The sequence below is a fragment of the Pristis pectinata genome, chromosome 13 (assembly GCF_009764475.1).
Source record: "Pristis pectinata isolate sPriPec2 chromosome 13, sPriPec2.1.pri, whole genome shotgun sequence".
NCBI classification, from domain to species: domain Eukaryota; kingdom Metazoa; phylum Chordata; class Chondrichthyes; order Rhinopristiformes; family Pristidae; genus Pristis; species Pristis pectinata.
Genome location: NC_067417.1, coordinates 43,211,509 through 43,227,493, shown reverse-complemented (window position 1 = coordinate 43,227,493; position 15,985 = coordinate 43,211,509). Strand labels below are relative to the sequence as shown.

Below are 15,985 nucleotides of genomic sequence, written 5' to 3'. Positions count from 1 at the left end.
ATTTAATGAGCAAACCTATAGAGGCTTGAGTACAGCATAAACACCAGCATGGACCGGTGGAGCAGAAAAGCCAGTTTTCTGTTGTATTTGAACCCGAACAAAGAGTGAGGGAGAAAAGTGGGTTGGGTCATTGCCAAACTCCACCCTGATCTCACTCGGGTCACAAAATTCTCACCAGATTGCCATGGTGGCCAGCAATTCAGATACACGACACTGCAGGCCTGATTCCTCGACATTGCATTGTCCAGAGAAACATCCACCAGCGGCCTCCAACCGTCACCGCCTTGTGCAACAAATGCCGCCGATTGACAGGCCGATGTCAAGCCTGATTGGGTAATGAGCGCTGATTGACATGCGGGTTCGCCCGCTTATTGGCTCTCGGTGTAAGTTACGAGGGGGGCAGCGAGCGGCCCTGTGCGTGGCGCGGATTTTTCAGTTGGAAGTTGAGTGTGGCGGGGTGAGTTGTGGGCTGTGGGTCTGTGGCCTTTGGCCTGGAGGGGTAACGTTCCCAGGGTTTCGCCTCCTCGGAGAGATGTGGAGCTGAGGGGGAGGCTCCGGCCTGGAGCTACAGCAATCTGAGCCGGGAGTCCGGCTCTCCCGGTGGCCCAGGCCTTGGCCGAGCTTCATCACCTTTCGGTTGAGTCAGGCGCCAGAATCGGGCCGTGCTCGAGTGCGGACGGAATAAGGAGCCAAGCGGGGCCGCTGAGCGGGCGCAACGTTAACAGATCCCTAGCGGTAGCCCGATGGCTTCACGTCAAACCTGGCGCTCTGTACTCTTCCCCCCCCCGGCGCTGCTCCAGCTTCCCCCTCTCCCTTCCTTATCCCTGGCTGTGTGTTCCACTTTCCTCATTACCCGCCCTCCTCCCCTTGGCTCTGCTGCATTTTCTCCTCCCTCTTGCCCTTTCACCTACATATCTTTTTTTTAGTTTTTCCTTATTTCCCTTCATTCCGTGCTCCAATCTCCAACTACTGACGAAGGGTCTTCGACCTTAATTCTGTTTCTCTTTCCACGGGTGCTCCCTGACCTGCTGACTGTTTCCAGCATTTTCTGTTTTTGTTTCAGATTTCCAGCGTCTGTTTTTTTGTCCCCCTTAGCTTCTTTCATCGTTATCCCCTTCCCCTTCCCTTCACCTTTTCAGGAAGGTGGAGTCCTTCCCTCCACCCTTTTAATACTAGCTATCTTCCCTCTTCCTTTCCAGTCCAAATGAAGGGTCTTGACCCGAAACGTCGACTGTTTATTTCCCTCCATAAATGCTCCCTGACCTGCTGAGTTCCTCCTGTGCTTTTTGTGTTGCTCCAGATTCCAATATCTGCAGTCTCTTGTGTGTCCTTTCATGGTTATTCCTCTTTCTTTCTTTCTTTCACCACATTTTGGCCCTCTTTCTTTCCCACTCCTTGATTTCCCCATATCACTTCAACTTTTGTGTGTTGCCCTCTTCCTCCTGTCCCTTAGAAACCCCTGTATCTTTTGCTCTTAAATTCTTATCAGATTATTATATTTAGTTTACCTGTGCTTATTTCAAGATTTCATTATTTTAAAAATAACTGGAGTATTCAGCATTCTTTTCTCTTTGCCACCAGCTGTTCCTCTGTTTCCTGGGAATGGCTCAAGAAGTAATCGATGTGGATATGCAGCCAGAGGAAGAAGCTGTCTTATCACAGTTGATACTTCATGACCCAGGTTCAAGTTCAACAGGACCCAGCATTGACAACGTGCCTGGTGGCGTGGAGTTGAGAGAGCTGCCCTTACCTGCAGTCCCTTCAAGTGCTCATCGTGGTGGGCTGGAAGCAGCATTACTAACTGAGGAACTTCAAAGACTGCAAGGGGCATTGAGAACAGTAGCCCAGCATTTTTCACTTGGGCAGAGACCAAGTCACCAACGTAGACAGCTAAGGAGGCATAGTCGTCGCCAATCAGGTGCTTCTCAGAGATCAGTTTCATCCAGGTAATATCTGTAGCTACAAAGTGACAAAGGGTTGAGAATCTAATGGCTATGATTTAACTTTTCTAGCATTAAGAAGTATGGGCTTATAGTTAATCATGTTTATTTTGGTTCTCTGGATGAATTTATGCTAATGTTTTTAAATCTTGTACTCAGTGTTATTCTCTGCATCAGATCAGTTCTGGCAGGACTGCTATGGTTTGCTTGAAAAGACTACTATGTTATAAAAAGTGTTTGGTTCTGTGAATTTGTGATTTCTCTGCAAATTTGCTGCTGTCCATTTATGGCTATTCGATAACATCTGAATGCCGCCAAATGTTTACTTTGGGTTTTGTTGCATCGAGACTAGTCCCTGTTGTCCTGCTTTGTCACATAGCCGAACTCTGCCATCATCAAATAATACAGTAAAACTCTGATAATCTAGCACCTTTTGGGACTTTGGTAATGCTTGTCTAATGGGGTTTTCTTGGAATTTAAGATGGTGGCCAAAAGGTAATGCTCAGATTAGTTTGGTGTATCCAAACACAGGCAAATGGGACTAGCTTAAATGGGTATCTTGGTTGGCATGGGCGAGATGAGCCGAAGGACCTATCTCCATGCTGTGTTTACTCTGACTAAATGTTGAAGTCGTCAGGAGGACTCTTGTAGGAAACAATACTGAGCCTCCAATGTTAGAGCAAGTCATGACTATGTGGTGCAAGATGGAATATGAGTGTTGGTAGTTTATGTTGGGTTGTGATCTAATTATGTTGTTTGCTTGCTAGAATTCAGTTTCTGTATATTTGACAATCAATTGCTCCTATGGTGGGCTGTCCCAACATGTCACGCAATGCTTGCCTGTCAACCAATAATGGATCAATCCACTGGTTGTTTCATTCTGCAAACAAGTTTTATTGATCAGCTGCTTCTAGGGAAGCACATGTCTCTAACCTACCTCTCTAACTTCATTTGAGACCTTCAATTTTCTCAACTCCTAAGACATATCCTGATTGAAGAACAGTACTACTCAGCTGGTGGCACTGCCTAAGCTGTTTCATGGTGACCAAGGTTTTTCTGTCAGCAGGGAGGGCTTAAGAAAAATCCTCCCAGCTTTAATAAAAGGAAAGAGATTTGGATTTGAAATCCCCTTTTATGTGTGTTTGACATTTTGCCTCCAGTATTCTGACATTTGATGACTGGGAATAAAATTTACATGCAGTTTTCCAATTCTAGGTCTGGAGCTCTGGATAACTACTTTCGGGTTAATCGGCAACAGCGCACTGTAACAGATCGGCTTGCTCAATATGGTGCAGATGATGTGAGCAGTGAAGATTCAAGCACTGATCAGAGCACTGATCTCAGTGAATCAGAGGAGAGTGGCAGCAGCACAGAGATAGAGGATGACTATGGAGGAAATGAGTCTGTGGCAACCACTGGTGAGTTAAGGAGCTTTGATGTGTCATTGTTAACATCAATCAATTTCATTTGCTATTGCAAGGTAAACCCAATTAATGAATTCTACATTTGTTTTTAGCAGGGAAAGGACTTGTATCCATTGAACTTTTTTCCATGTTTGCATTTAGTTCTCAGCTATTCACTGCTTTGTGATCAGGAATTGTGCAGCACTAACCTACGTACAACTTTTTTTTATATTTCTCTCTCCCGAAGATTCCTATCTGAGTTGGAGAGGGGAGAGTGAGAAACTGCAGGTGGTCATAATGTGCTACCTTGCTTGAGTAGCAACAGGGTCATTTCTGGTTGCTGTTTCCCTAAACTGTATTTTGCCTAAACTGAGGGAGGGTGGTTAATGTTTGTTTAATATTCTGTTAAACATTTTCATTGCATTTACATTTTAATGATATTTATTTTAATCTATTTGAAATACTTGGTGATTTGAGCAGGATCACTTCAGTGGCACTGAAGTAATCTAGGAAGGAAAAAAAATCAAGCAGGCTTCAAAGTTGTTTGTTTCATTAAAAGTGGACGTGCCTAACCTAACTGCGACCTGAAATTTTATTGCCCCAAAGTTTTCCTTCTGGCACCAAGTTCAGTAGATTGCTAGAAGTTTGAAACATCCTCTTTTTTTATTAAAGTTAAATTTTAGGTCTCTGGTTTGTTTTTCAGTATTTGAGCTTTTGACCTGACCTGATTTAACTTGAACTAATGTGCTTGAGTTAATTTTATTTACACAGTACAATACTTCGCATGGTTCCAGGGAATCTCATAAAGCTACCTTCTCTTGGACTATTATTAGGCCATAATCTACTTTGTAGCTTTTTCCCCCCCACTGGGGATGGTTCTGTTCTTATTAATGCCTCCTTGACTCTTGAAATTTGTTGACACATTTTGCGTTGTATTCGGAAGTGAGGACTGACAACTGCATTTGAGATTCAGTCTCTGTAGACTCAACTCATAAGTTCTAACATTATCCTAACATTCTGTTTTCTTCAACTGCTACTTTGCCTGGTCTTATTGAAAGTGGATTTGCCAAAACTTGAAACCAACTCCAGTCCATGCAGAGTCTGAAACCTTCATAAAATGCCTGTGTTTCCATTAAAATAAAAGCATGAGTGTTATTGTCAAGTTTATAATTTAATGCCCAATCTAATTGCTGTTAAGAAAGTGTAAATGAGGATTCTCCTGTAGTACTGTGATGTCAGGAGTACCAAGATTATGACCCAGTGACAATAAAGAAAATGGTGGTATATCGAAGTCTGGATGCTGTGTGAACTGGAGAGGAACATGAAGATACTGGCATCCCTATGTCCTACCACTCTTGTCCTTCTGTGTGATACAGTTAACTGAGCCTTGGTGGGATGCATCTTGTAGATTGTACACAGTACAGCTAATGTGATGGAGAGATTGAATACAGAAGTTTGTGGTTAGGATACCAGTCAAGTTAGTTGGTTTTCCTGGACGCTGTCAAGCTGCTTGAGTGTTGTCAAAGCTGTCTCCATGCAGGCAAGTAGAAAATATTCCATTGCACCCCTGACTTGTGCCCTGTCGATGTTGCAAAGGTATTGAGGAGTTGGGAGGTGAATTGCCTCCAACAAACATCCAACTACTGACTTGCACTTGCAATAATTGTATTTGTGCAGCTGAACCAGTTAAATTTTTAACCATTCGTGATCCCCAGAATGTTATCTGTGGGGAATATTGATGATGGTGTTATAGAATGGCAAGAGACGGTGGATTGACTCTCATAGCAGATGATCATTACCAAGCAAATGTTACTCGCCCCTTTGTCCAGATCTTGCTGTAAGTAGATATGGAGTTCTTATCTGAAGATTTGTGATTAGAACTGAATACTTTATTTATCAGCAGTCATTACTTCTAAAAGAATGGAGATGTAATTGAATATGGTTGGTCTATGGCTGCTTCGAGGAACTCCTGCAACAATGATCTGAGGCAGAGGTGCAATCTGAATAATCATAGGCATCTTTCCCTGAGATAGGAATTACTCCAGCCAGTGAGTTTTCTCCTTAATTTCCATTGTATTTTATTACGTTCACTTGATGCCTCCTTAGTTGCATGCCATCTTGATGTCAGTCCTCTCCTCAGGAATTTGTACTTAGTCTATCGAGGTGTGGAGATGTAGTTCTGGTACAACCCAAACTTTGTGTGAGCAGGTTATTGGTGAGTAAGTGCTGTTTAACGGTAGTGTGTACAAGAACTTCAGTTTGAATTAGTTGTATGCAGATGAACCAGTAATTGGTGCCATTACTTTGCCCTATACTGCTGTACTGATTACCTTCACGAGCCTGAAAAAGATGAGAAAAATGTCTTTTGATCATGTTAGTTAAACCAAACAAGAAATGTTTTTTTTAAGACCCATATGTCGAAGGACAAGTTAGCCCGTTTTTTTTATCACCATATAAATCCTATATGTGATAGATATAATTCGGAGGTGGCTTCCCTGACACACGTTTTGGTCCTGTCTTCTTTTGAAAGAATATTGGAAAGACATTTTTAACATTATTTCAACTGTATTGAATATTGATTTACAACCTCACCCAATCACTGCAGTTTTTGGGCTGCCAATGATGGAATCTGGCCACTTACCTGCTGCTACTTGTCGTATGATTGCCTTTGTAACATTAATGGCCAAGCGACCTATTTTTAAGTGGAAGGATCCAATACCTCCCACCACTTTTCAATGGTTTTCTCAAACTATATCATGTTTAAACTTAGAAAAAATTAGGAGTGGCACTGTTGATTCTTCACTTAAATTTGAGGAAGTTTGGAGTCCATTCATTCAATATTTTCATATGATATAGATCCCTTTTCAATAATCTTTGAATTTAGAGGAGTGGAGTTGATGACATCATAATGCTCTTTGTTCATCGAAATATCAGTCCAGTTTTTTTTCCTTTGAATTTTTTTTAGTTTGTTTAGTTTTTATTACTTAATTTTTTTCAATTTGGGTTTTTTTTTTATACATCTTTTTCTTTCTCTTGATTTTTTTTGTAATATATTTGTTTACTAAGAAACTGTGGGGCCTAGAATATATTTTTTCTTCTTTATGACTATATATGTCATGTCTTCCCGATCTCTTTGTATTACGTGTCTAATTACTGATGTTATATGTATTAATCTGTATTAATTTGAAAATTAATAAAAAGATTGAAAAAAGAAAAAAAAAGAGGTTTTTTGTTTGATTAATTTTGTTTATTTGTTACCTAGTTTATTTGGAGGATTGCTCTCAAATTGGACCTTGGCAGATTGATCTGTTTTTAGTAGTAACCTGTAAGCTGGAAGATTGTTTAAAAATTCAACTGGCTCACTGCCTTTAGGAAAGGAAGCCTGCCAATCTTTCTTGGTCCAGCCTAGGTGTTGCTGCAGTCTAACAGCAGATGTGAAGTGACTGAGCAAGTAACTCGGTTGTATCTGGGCAAATCAGGATGGACAATAAATGCCAGACTTATCTGCAATGCTCACATCCTGAAAATGAATTTTACAACATTTTTGCATCAGAGAGAATTTTTTAACCACACTCATTCACTTCCATTTTCTTGAAAGTAATTGTATTTTATGGCTTTTTAATGACAGCATGCTAAAATGCTCAGAAGAAAAAGAACTAACAGTATGTTTTAATAATTGGGTATTCAGAGCTGCATACAGATTTATTTCTGTGCCCATTCATTGAAGGAATCATTTTCTTTTAATGCGAAGAATTACTTCAAATGTGGTGTCCTGTGTTTTTGCAGCTCCAGCTAGCACCCTGGCAGTGGCAAACCCCACTCCAGCACAGAGTGTTGGGAATGAGGAATCACAGTCGACACATCAAGAACAGGTCAGATTTTTGTTAATTTTTTTGTCTACAAACTTAACACTGAGATTTCTAATTCGTATTATGTTTGGTTAAAAGCTTGTTCTTCTGTGATTTGGTTTACCTGGATTGTTAATAATTCAGTGGTAATTAACTAATGCAGTGCAGTATTGTAGCTAGTAGAGCTGCTACTCACAGTGCCAAAGACTTGGGTTCAATCCTGACCTTGGGTGCTGTCTATGTGGAGTTTGCACCTTCTCCCTGTGACCAAGTGGGGCTTTCTTCCAGCTGCTCCAGTTTCCTCCCACGTCCCAAAAACATGTGGGCTGGTAGGTTAATTGGCCTTTTGTAAATTGCCCCGAGTCTGTAGGTGAGGGGTAGAATCTAGGGCGGCTGATGAAAATGAGTGTAATAAAAAATGGGTTTTGTGTAAGGTTGGTGTAAATGGATAGTTGATGGTTAGCATGGAATCAGTGGGCCGAAGAACCTGTTTCTGTGCTGCATCTGAATAACAGAAATTTAATATCTGTGGGGCAGAAAAATTAGTTTTTTAGGTATGATTTTAGGTATTTTTTAGGTATTTTTAAGGTAGAGATTGGTCATGATCTGATTGAATGATAGTGGATGGGGAAAATGGAGCTGACTGGCCTCCTGTGTCTCAAGATTGAGTTATTTGGTTGGACTGCTTGCGATCTGTGACATTTGATTCTGATTTTTGCTAGTATTTGTTCTTTTGATATATTCATGCACTGTTATGTTGATATAACTGTGGAATGAATGATATCTCAGGAATAAACTCAATATCTCAGCTGCCATACCTCACTATCGTTACCACGATGAGATTTCTTCCAAAGCTGTATCAAAATGTGGCTTTATCAATGTTTAATTCTCAGGTATAGTTATTACATTAACCTAATGCTAACAGCTGTTTGACCGGAGATTTATTAGAGTAAACCATGCATATGCCACCAATGTTTTTATCAATGTCCAATTTTGAAAACCATTTGAATTTCAAAGATTGAAGAATGCAATCATAACACAATTTCATACAGATTAAACTGGATAGCAGAAAAGCAGTTAAATTTTCCCTTTGATAGGTCATTCCCACATGCCCTCGAAACTACATTTTATGCTCGTGTCTGCAGTAGGAATTGAATGACCCATAAGAATGCTACCAGCTTGAGGTTCATGAATTATAACTGCATTTTGTTTTTTCACTGCAGTATTCCCTGTACCTTTTACCTTGTTCCTCCACGTGCCTGCTTTCAATTTCCTCAAATGCACAAAAAATCCAGTCTTCTTCAATCACTCTAGAGTTGGCTGGTCAATCTACTCTCAACACATCTAGGCTTATTGTGACTACAGAACAGTCCTTAAAATGTTAAGCAAAGCAGAGAAACAGAGCAAAAGGACTTTTTTCCATGTTCCTATGGAGGTAGGAGGTTGAAGGGTATTCTCGTATTTAATAAGCCATAATAAAGAAGTATTTGCAACTAGAATTGGAATTTTGGTACATTCTTGTGCTGCCTTATACTAGAACAAAATGGGTCCGTAATGGACACTTATTCACTTCCATCTCTCTGAATATTTTGCCTTTAGGAGAGCCTAGCCTCGCATTCAGAAGAAGCGTTAAATGTGAAAAAAGATGAACCAAGTCCACAGGCTACCAGTGCAGTCTCTGATGATGAGGGAGATACTTGCTCAATCTGTTTTGAGCCATGGACTAATGCAGGAGAGCATCGTCTTGCGGCTCTGCGATGTGGCCATCTCTTTGGGTTTACCTGCATTGACCGGTGGCTGAGGGGACAAGGAGGAAAATGTCCACAGGTAAATCTGCAGCTTGGTGTTGGGGATGACGAGCAAGAATTTGCATCTTAAGAGGTTCCAAGGAAGTATAATGGGCTTGTATTCTCTTTTTTTTTAAAGAACAAAGACACAATGGGTTGATTCCATTGATACAAATGAAGTTCTTGGTGCACTGATTAGGTGAGGTTCATAGTTGCTGTTTCGCCTGAACAGAAAAATAGATTCATAGAGCATGGAAATGAGAAATGCGCATCTCGGGTTTTTAAATCTCTATCTGAAGGCGGTGGCTCTTCAGGTAATGAGTGTCTTCAAAAGGATGATTGATATTTTTAGATGTCATAGAGTGATAGGAATAGATTAGAAAAGTGGAACTGGGATAGAGGTTCAACCATAGTTGTGCTGAATGACAGCAAGTTTAAAGGGCCTTGTGATCTCCTTTCCTGTTTATGTTCCTGACGACAATACGTTTCATCAAGACTTGGATATCAATGCATGGAGCAGCCATTGATAATTGAAACATGGTCTGAAGATATCTTGTGGTTCAGCTTGGGCTGGGCTGGCCCTCCAACTGACCTGGTACTCTACTGTGAACAGAGTCCACCACCTTTGGGCTTTTGCAGGCAAAGTAAGAGTAATTTGGGAAAATCAAAATTCCATTTTCTTTTTGATGGTGAGTCTGTAATCGTGTTAAAGTTCAGGGTTGGGTTTACTTAGCACCATGGAACAGAAGAAACCAAGTTTACACTGGTGTTTGGAAATGGAAGTGGCTAAAATGCCAGAGGAATTTTCCATAGGGTATTGGCAAAGGATATTTATAGAGGGATGGTGGTGGGACAAGAGTTTTTAATGTTTCTTTGTGATGCCAAAGTTGGTTTACAAAGAAAATTGAGACCAATTATAATTACTGAACTGAACTGTGCTAAAAGATTTTGTTTGGATTTTGCAGTGTAATAAGAAAGCTAAGAGATCAGATGTGGTATTACTGTATGCCAGAGTACTGAAAGCTGTGGATACCAGTGAACAGGAGCGATTAAAGAGGTATGCACCAATGGTGTGACAATTTCTTTTTTGGTTCACTTGTAGTTGCAAAAGGCTGCCTTACTGCAGCAGCAGGGCTACCAAGCAGGAATGATGAGTATTGGAGGTTGTGGACAAACTCAATAAGCCATAGTAATTAAGCAAAAAGACCTGATGTCAAAAGAATATTCAAATTAAGCCTAGTTATAATATACCAGATGTCTAGAGAAAGTAAACTCGGCCCTTATAGTGTGAGAATTTGAATAAGGTTGAAAAATTTATAAATTTAAAAAAAAATCAGTTATAAGTACCATAGCTGCTGGATTGTCTTAAAGGAGCAACCTGTACACATTCAGCTCTTGCCCCATACCAGTGCAGTTGATCCTTAATTACTCCTTGAAGTGGCCTAGCAAGAGCTCCAATATTTCCATTGTTCTTAACATCCTGACCAATCATTATACTTAAAGTAACATGGCAAAAAACAGAATTTGGTAATTTTCACATTATTTGTGATGGTTTGCTATTGCAAATTGCGTACTGTACTTTCCACTTTAGTGACACTGAGTAATTCATTGGTTGTAAAGCACTTCAGGATGATCTGAAATTCTGAAAGAATAATAAAAAAAAATGTGCCTCCTTCCTAGTCCAAAGTATTGAATATGAATTTTATTACAAGCTTGTCATGTTCCTTTAAAATCCATGTAATTTTAGTTTCAGTTTTCCTTTTTGGATTTCCTTAATGTGTATTCTTTGCATTGACCTTTTCCATTCCTTTCCCCTGGACAGTGACCTGGAGAAAGAGCAAATGTTGCGCCATAAAGCAGAACTGGAATCTGCACAATGTCGTCTCCAACTCCAGTTTTTGACCGATGAGTGCTCCAAGTTACGTAAACAGCTGCAGGTCAGACAGTTGTAAATCTTCGTGTTTTTTTTTAAAAACAAAAGGGTTATTGGCAAGTGGAGTTACAGAGTCTCTAACATTTCCACAAAACAGTCATTCCAGCTAATACTGTGCAGATCCAGAGTAATATCAGGGAGGGGGAGGGGGGGAAGCATGGTTGTGTTTTACTGATGAGAGACGAGTTGATATGATTGGGGACATATTTTTTAGAATATTTCTTGAGGTGCATTGTTTGTACCTGTGCATACCAAATGTTCTCTTCTGTGTAAATATTTACAGTGAGATGACTATGCATACAGTAAATCTGCTTATGTTTACAAAGTTGAGGCTGGCATTGTCCAAATGGTAAGACGCTACTGTACCTGCCAAGAATCATCTGATCTCTGTGCTGGTCACTTGATGCTCAGCTGTGTCATACTGGCACATGCAGTGTACTTTCAGTGTCTGACATCCACGAGGGGGTGGGGGGAGGAGGGGATGCCAGTTGTGTGAGAATTGCAAAAAGAAAATTACTGTTTGCACAGTGGTATTCTGTGCATAAACCTTTAAATTCCCGAACTATGTTGTCTTACCCTTTTAAGTAACTGTTTTACACTACAATTCTATCTTTTAAGGCTAAATGGTATTCATGTAAAATACAAAAAAAAAGGAATGATTTGAACTTTCACATGAAATGCCAAATCTTCAAATGGAATGCTAATTAGCCTACAATTCTACTGCTTTTGTGTATAAATGTAAATAGACTAAAAATGTCTTTTCAAACTTGTATGCATAACATTTGAAATAAAATTCACTCAACTTATTTTCATAGAAACAATCTTATGTAGGCTTGACATTGAATTTTACGCATAGCCTAGCTTGGGCTACACTACCATTTAAACTCAATTCGCCTAATTCAAAATGCCCAAAGGGCAGTGCAATTTATTCACTGTGTTCTGAATGCTCTTTTAAAAACATCAGGTTCAACAGAACTTTCATGAGTCAAAGGCTTAGTACTCTTAGAAATTTTTGCTGGTTACATGAGAATTCCAGTTGCATAAATACTGGGTAAATGAGAGCTTACTGTTTAGAGAATTTACTTTATAGGAACAGGTAGCCTTCACACCATCGGTTCATGGGGATCAAAAATCTGCATTGAAGTGGTTCATTGCATCTCCAGCTTTGTGGACTTAATGCAACTACTGGATTGAACAGTGTATCTCAGAATAATAAAACGTCTTTAGGTTTGCTACAAGTATCCTAGTACTTGCCCTTCCCCTATGCCTGCATGAGGCTCAATCCTTGACCCTCCCCACTGGTGTGAGAGAGGAAGTTTGGTTACAATGTTAGCTTCCTTCTGAAATGTGCTATCTGCAGAATGTGCTGAATATGAAGAACTGATTGATGCTACGTTTGCATGTCCCTTATCAGCAGTTCTTTGTCAATTACCTTCTGTTCGTGAAATTGGACCAGATATACTGATCAGTGGAAAATGAGTTAAATTTCTCCAATGTCTGTAAGAAAATAAATTCTCTATACATCCTGTTTATTGCATCGTGTGTAACTATTAGAACTTGTTCTGTGGGGATAGCTCCTTCTGTTGAATTGTCTCAATAGCTGTTCATACCCACTTCGAATAGTCTCTTTGGCTGGTGATCTCGCTATTGAATGTACATGCATTTGAAAAGTATAAAGAGGAGTGAGATAACCCTGCCCAGCTCAATCCTGGCCTTCCCCATCACATTATCAAAAAATTTTTCAACCCATGGTAACTTCTGGTTATGGTTACAGCAGATTACACTAAGCCATTAATCTTCATAATCAAGCTAACTAATAACTTGAGCTTTAATTGAAAATGTCCTTCATTCAGGACCCAAGTTGAGTTTTCATTCATTATCATATTGAATTCCACCTGTTTTGTGGGCCTGTTCTCTATGATGATGCCCATTGGCAACGAACTGCCTACCCATCATAGAAGCATGCTCTCTAATTTTACTCTTCATCCAGACAAACTTTAAACAAACAACTTTGCACAAAAGCCTTATCATTGAGAATAATTCCAAATATCTGGTCCTAAAACTACATGCCATTCAGGTTGCCTATTTCTATATTTACTACCATGATTAGGAGCTGAAGTTCACAACTACAGATGTAGCAGATCTTTGTAGCCACAGCAAGTACTTTTGTATTTGTTCCTGTGACGTTCATGTTCTTATTCATTCAGTGCAAGTTCTTTTGCTACAGCCACGCCATCATCTTAAATTGCCAGCAATGATCCTTCTTTTCAGATTGCATTTTGGTATGGTTCAAATATAGAAGTACTCTTCTGTTCCTAAATGCTGAACTGAAGGACAACGTTCCTTTTAAGTCCACTCCCCCAAGATGACATAAACTTTCAATTTGTTCTGTAATTGGAGAGTTTATAGGTGGTGTCACTGAAGCCCTTTGTTATTGGAACAGATGCTGTCCCAGTTTTCAAATGCTCATCTTTCCAAATCTGAACTTGTGACTGTACAATTGAGAGCTGAAAGGTAAGAAAAAGATAAGAGTAGGGAAAAGGAAATGAAATTTCCTGTATTCATACTTCTGTACTAAATGTAAAGCTTTGTATGAAATAATATAAATTTTCAATGTTGGAGCTTGTCATTTTGTCTGTGTCAGTTAAGAGAATTATTCTCCTGAATTCCACTTTATAGTTTTGCCTCTATTCCTGCAGGTTACAGCACTTGGTACACATCCAAGTTTTTTTTTTAAATATTCATTTTTGTGATCTGGGCATCACATTCATTTATTGTCCATCCTCTTGAAGGTGAGCTGTCACCTTCATCTGCAGCTGCCCTTCTGATGATGATATTTTCCAAGTGCAGTTGGGGGGAAAGGTTCTAGGGTTTGGAACCATTGATGTATTTCCAAGTCAGAATGACATGCAGCTTGGAGGACAGACTTCATGTATTGTTGTTCCCATGTACCAGCTATCCTTGTCCTTTTTGGTAGTAGAGTTCATTGGTTTGGAGGTGCTGTCAGTAATCTGGGTGAGTGATTTGCAGTGTATTTTGTAAATGGTACAAAATTGCAGCCACTCCACTGAGCCATTGTATGCCGTTGGTGGAAGAATTGACTCTTTAAGGAGGTTGAGTGATAATTGTCTGGGTTGTTTTCTCCTGGATGGTGATGCACTGCTTGAGACTATTGCTGCACACCTGGCAAGTGGAGAGTTTTCCATCATGTTCCTGATTTGCCTTGTAGATGATGAAAAGGCCTTGAGGTATCAGGAGGCACGTTACTTGCTGCAGACTCTGACTTGCACTTCGAGCCACAGTATTCCCGTGGCTGGTCAATTGAGTTTCTGCTCAATGGGAGAACCTCCTGCCCAGCTTATTGATGGTAGAGGACTTGACGGCAGTGCCACTGCATATCAAGGATAGGTGCCTGGACTTGGTCTCACTGTCACTTTGTGGAGCAAATATAATTTGTCACTTGTCAACCCATGCTTGAATGTTGTCTATGTCTTGCTGCACGCTAGCAAGTGCTGCTTCACTTGTTGAGGAGTTACAAATGGAATTGAACATTATACAAATTTCCTTGCTTCTGATCTTGTGGAAGGAAGGTCATTTGAAGCAGTTGAAAATGGTAGGGCCGGGGTACTACCCTGAGGAACTCCTGCAGTAATAACCTGAGGATGGGATAATTGATCTCTGACACCATACCTGAAGCATCTTCCTTTAGCTACAGTGTAAGGTGTAACTCCAACCACTGGATTGTATTCCCTTTGCCTGTTGACTTGCGTTGTATAAGAGTCTCCTGATGCCACATTTGGAAAATGCTTCTTTAATGTCAACGACAATTACTCTTATCTCACCTTTTGGAACTCATCCCTTTTGGTCCACGTCAAAAATGCTTGAATGTCTCTGACATTAAACTTTGAAAAATATTTAAAAGCAACTAATAATTATGCCATTACAAAAATACAAAATTAAATACATTAAAAATTTGAATACACAAGATCACTTGGCACAGTAATTCTAAATGAGATGAAATGGGCATGTCCTTGAGTCATTTCTCTTGACTTAAATTATGTCATTGCATCTTCACCAGTGGCACAGGTTCAGTGGGCAGATTCCCCAGTTATCTACTAAGGAACTGCAGGAGAAATTGGTGCTCAAACACTGAATTCCCAAAGGAGCCCAACATCTGTGCTCGGTAGCAATAAAAGCAGTGAGACCATTCAAGAACATCAGGATCTCTGCACTCATGAGCTATCCTTGGAAGCTATCTCAGATGTCAATCTGCTTCCCTGCACAGAAGTTGTGTTTTTGTGCTAGACCAATATAAAACAACAGTTCAGCTCCAGGAAATGCACTGCATGCAGTTCTGGTTACCACACAACATTAAAGATTAGAAGACACTATAGAATAGTGAAGGAATTTGAATATGTTGCCAGGACTGGAGAACTATAACTAAGGAAAAGTTAGATATGTGGGGTTGCTTTCTTTAACAGGAAATGCTGAGGGTCCATTTAACCAAGTGTAGAAAGTGATAATTGAAATAGATTAAATAAAAAATGATGAAAAAGGACATTGGTAGTGGGTTCACTATTCAGGGAGCCCAGATTTAACCAAAGTTAATAGAATCAGAGAGCAGAGTATATTTTGAGGAAGAAGGTGGGGAGAGCCTTGAAACTTATTCTTTTAAAGAGTAATAAAGACAGAACTAGGTCATATTTAATAGCAGGCAACTGGGGGTGGGGTTGGCGGGGGGGGGGGCGGGGAGAGAAAGAGGAGAACTCTCCAACTAGTCTTAGCAAAGATGACCTGGAACACTAACCAGATTGTTGTTTTGTTTTTTTTTAAAAAAAGAATCTGGTTCACTGAGATTCTTGGGAGGAAATCTGCCACTTTTAACTGGCCTGGGTGAGCAATGTCTCCAGACCCGCTCCATATGGTTGTCTCTTAAATGCCCTCTGAAATAGATGAGTAAACCACAGAACTTGTACTACTACCAGTATATTTAAACGGGTTCAACAAAACTTGATGAACCACCTGATATGATGATGACTATGTCCATATCAAATGGAAACAGACCCTTTGGCCC

General features: G+C 40.1%; 1 protein-coding gene across 3 annotated transcripts in view; it reads left to right on the top strand.

Annotated features, from left to right (window-relative positions):
- Positions 1–281: 281 nt before the first annotated feature.
- rfwd3 (ring finger and WD repeat domain 3) overlaps positions 282–15,985 on the top strand; it is a 33,988-nt gene continuing 18,284 nt past the window's right edge. The window contains exons 1-7 of one of the 3 annotated variants that reach the window (XM_052028215.1): positions 282–457; positions 1,582–1,946; positions 3,156–3,358; positions 7,130–7,215; positions 8,791–9,018; positions 9,944–10,035; positions 10,801–10,915. In XM_052028215.1, the coding sequence (XP_051884175.1) occupies positions 353–457; positions 1,582–1,946; positions 3,156–3,358; positions 7,130–7,215; positions 8,791–9,018; positions 9,944–10,035; positions 10,801–10,915 (1,194 nt within the window). In that variant the 5' untranslated portion in view covers positions 282–352. Of the gene's footprint in view, positions 736–1,581; positions 1,947–3,155; positions 3,359–7,129; positions 7,216–8,790; positions 9,019–9,943; positions 10,036–10,800; positions 10,916–15,985 lie in introns of all 3 variants that reach the window. The other 2 variants (XM_052028216.1, XR_007957345.1) reach the window with 2 other exon arrangements.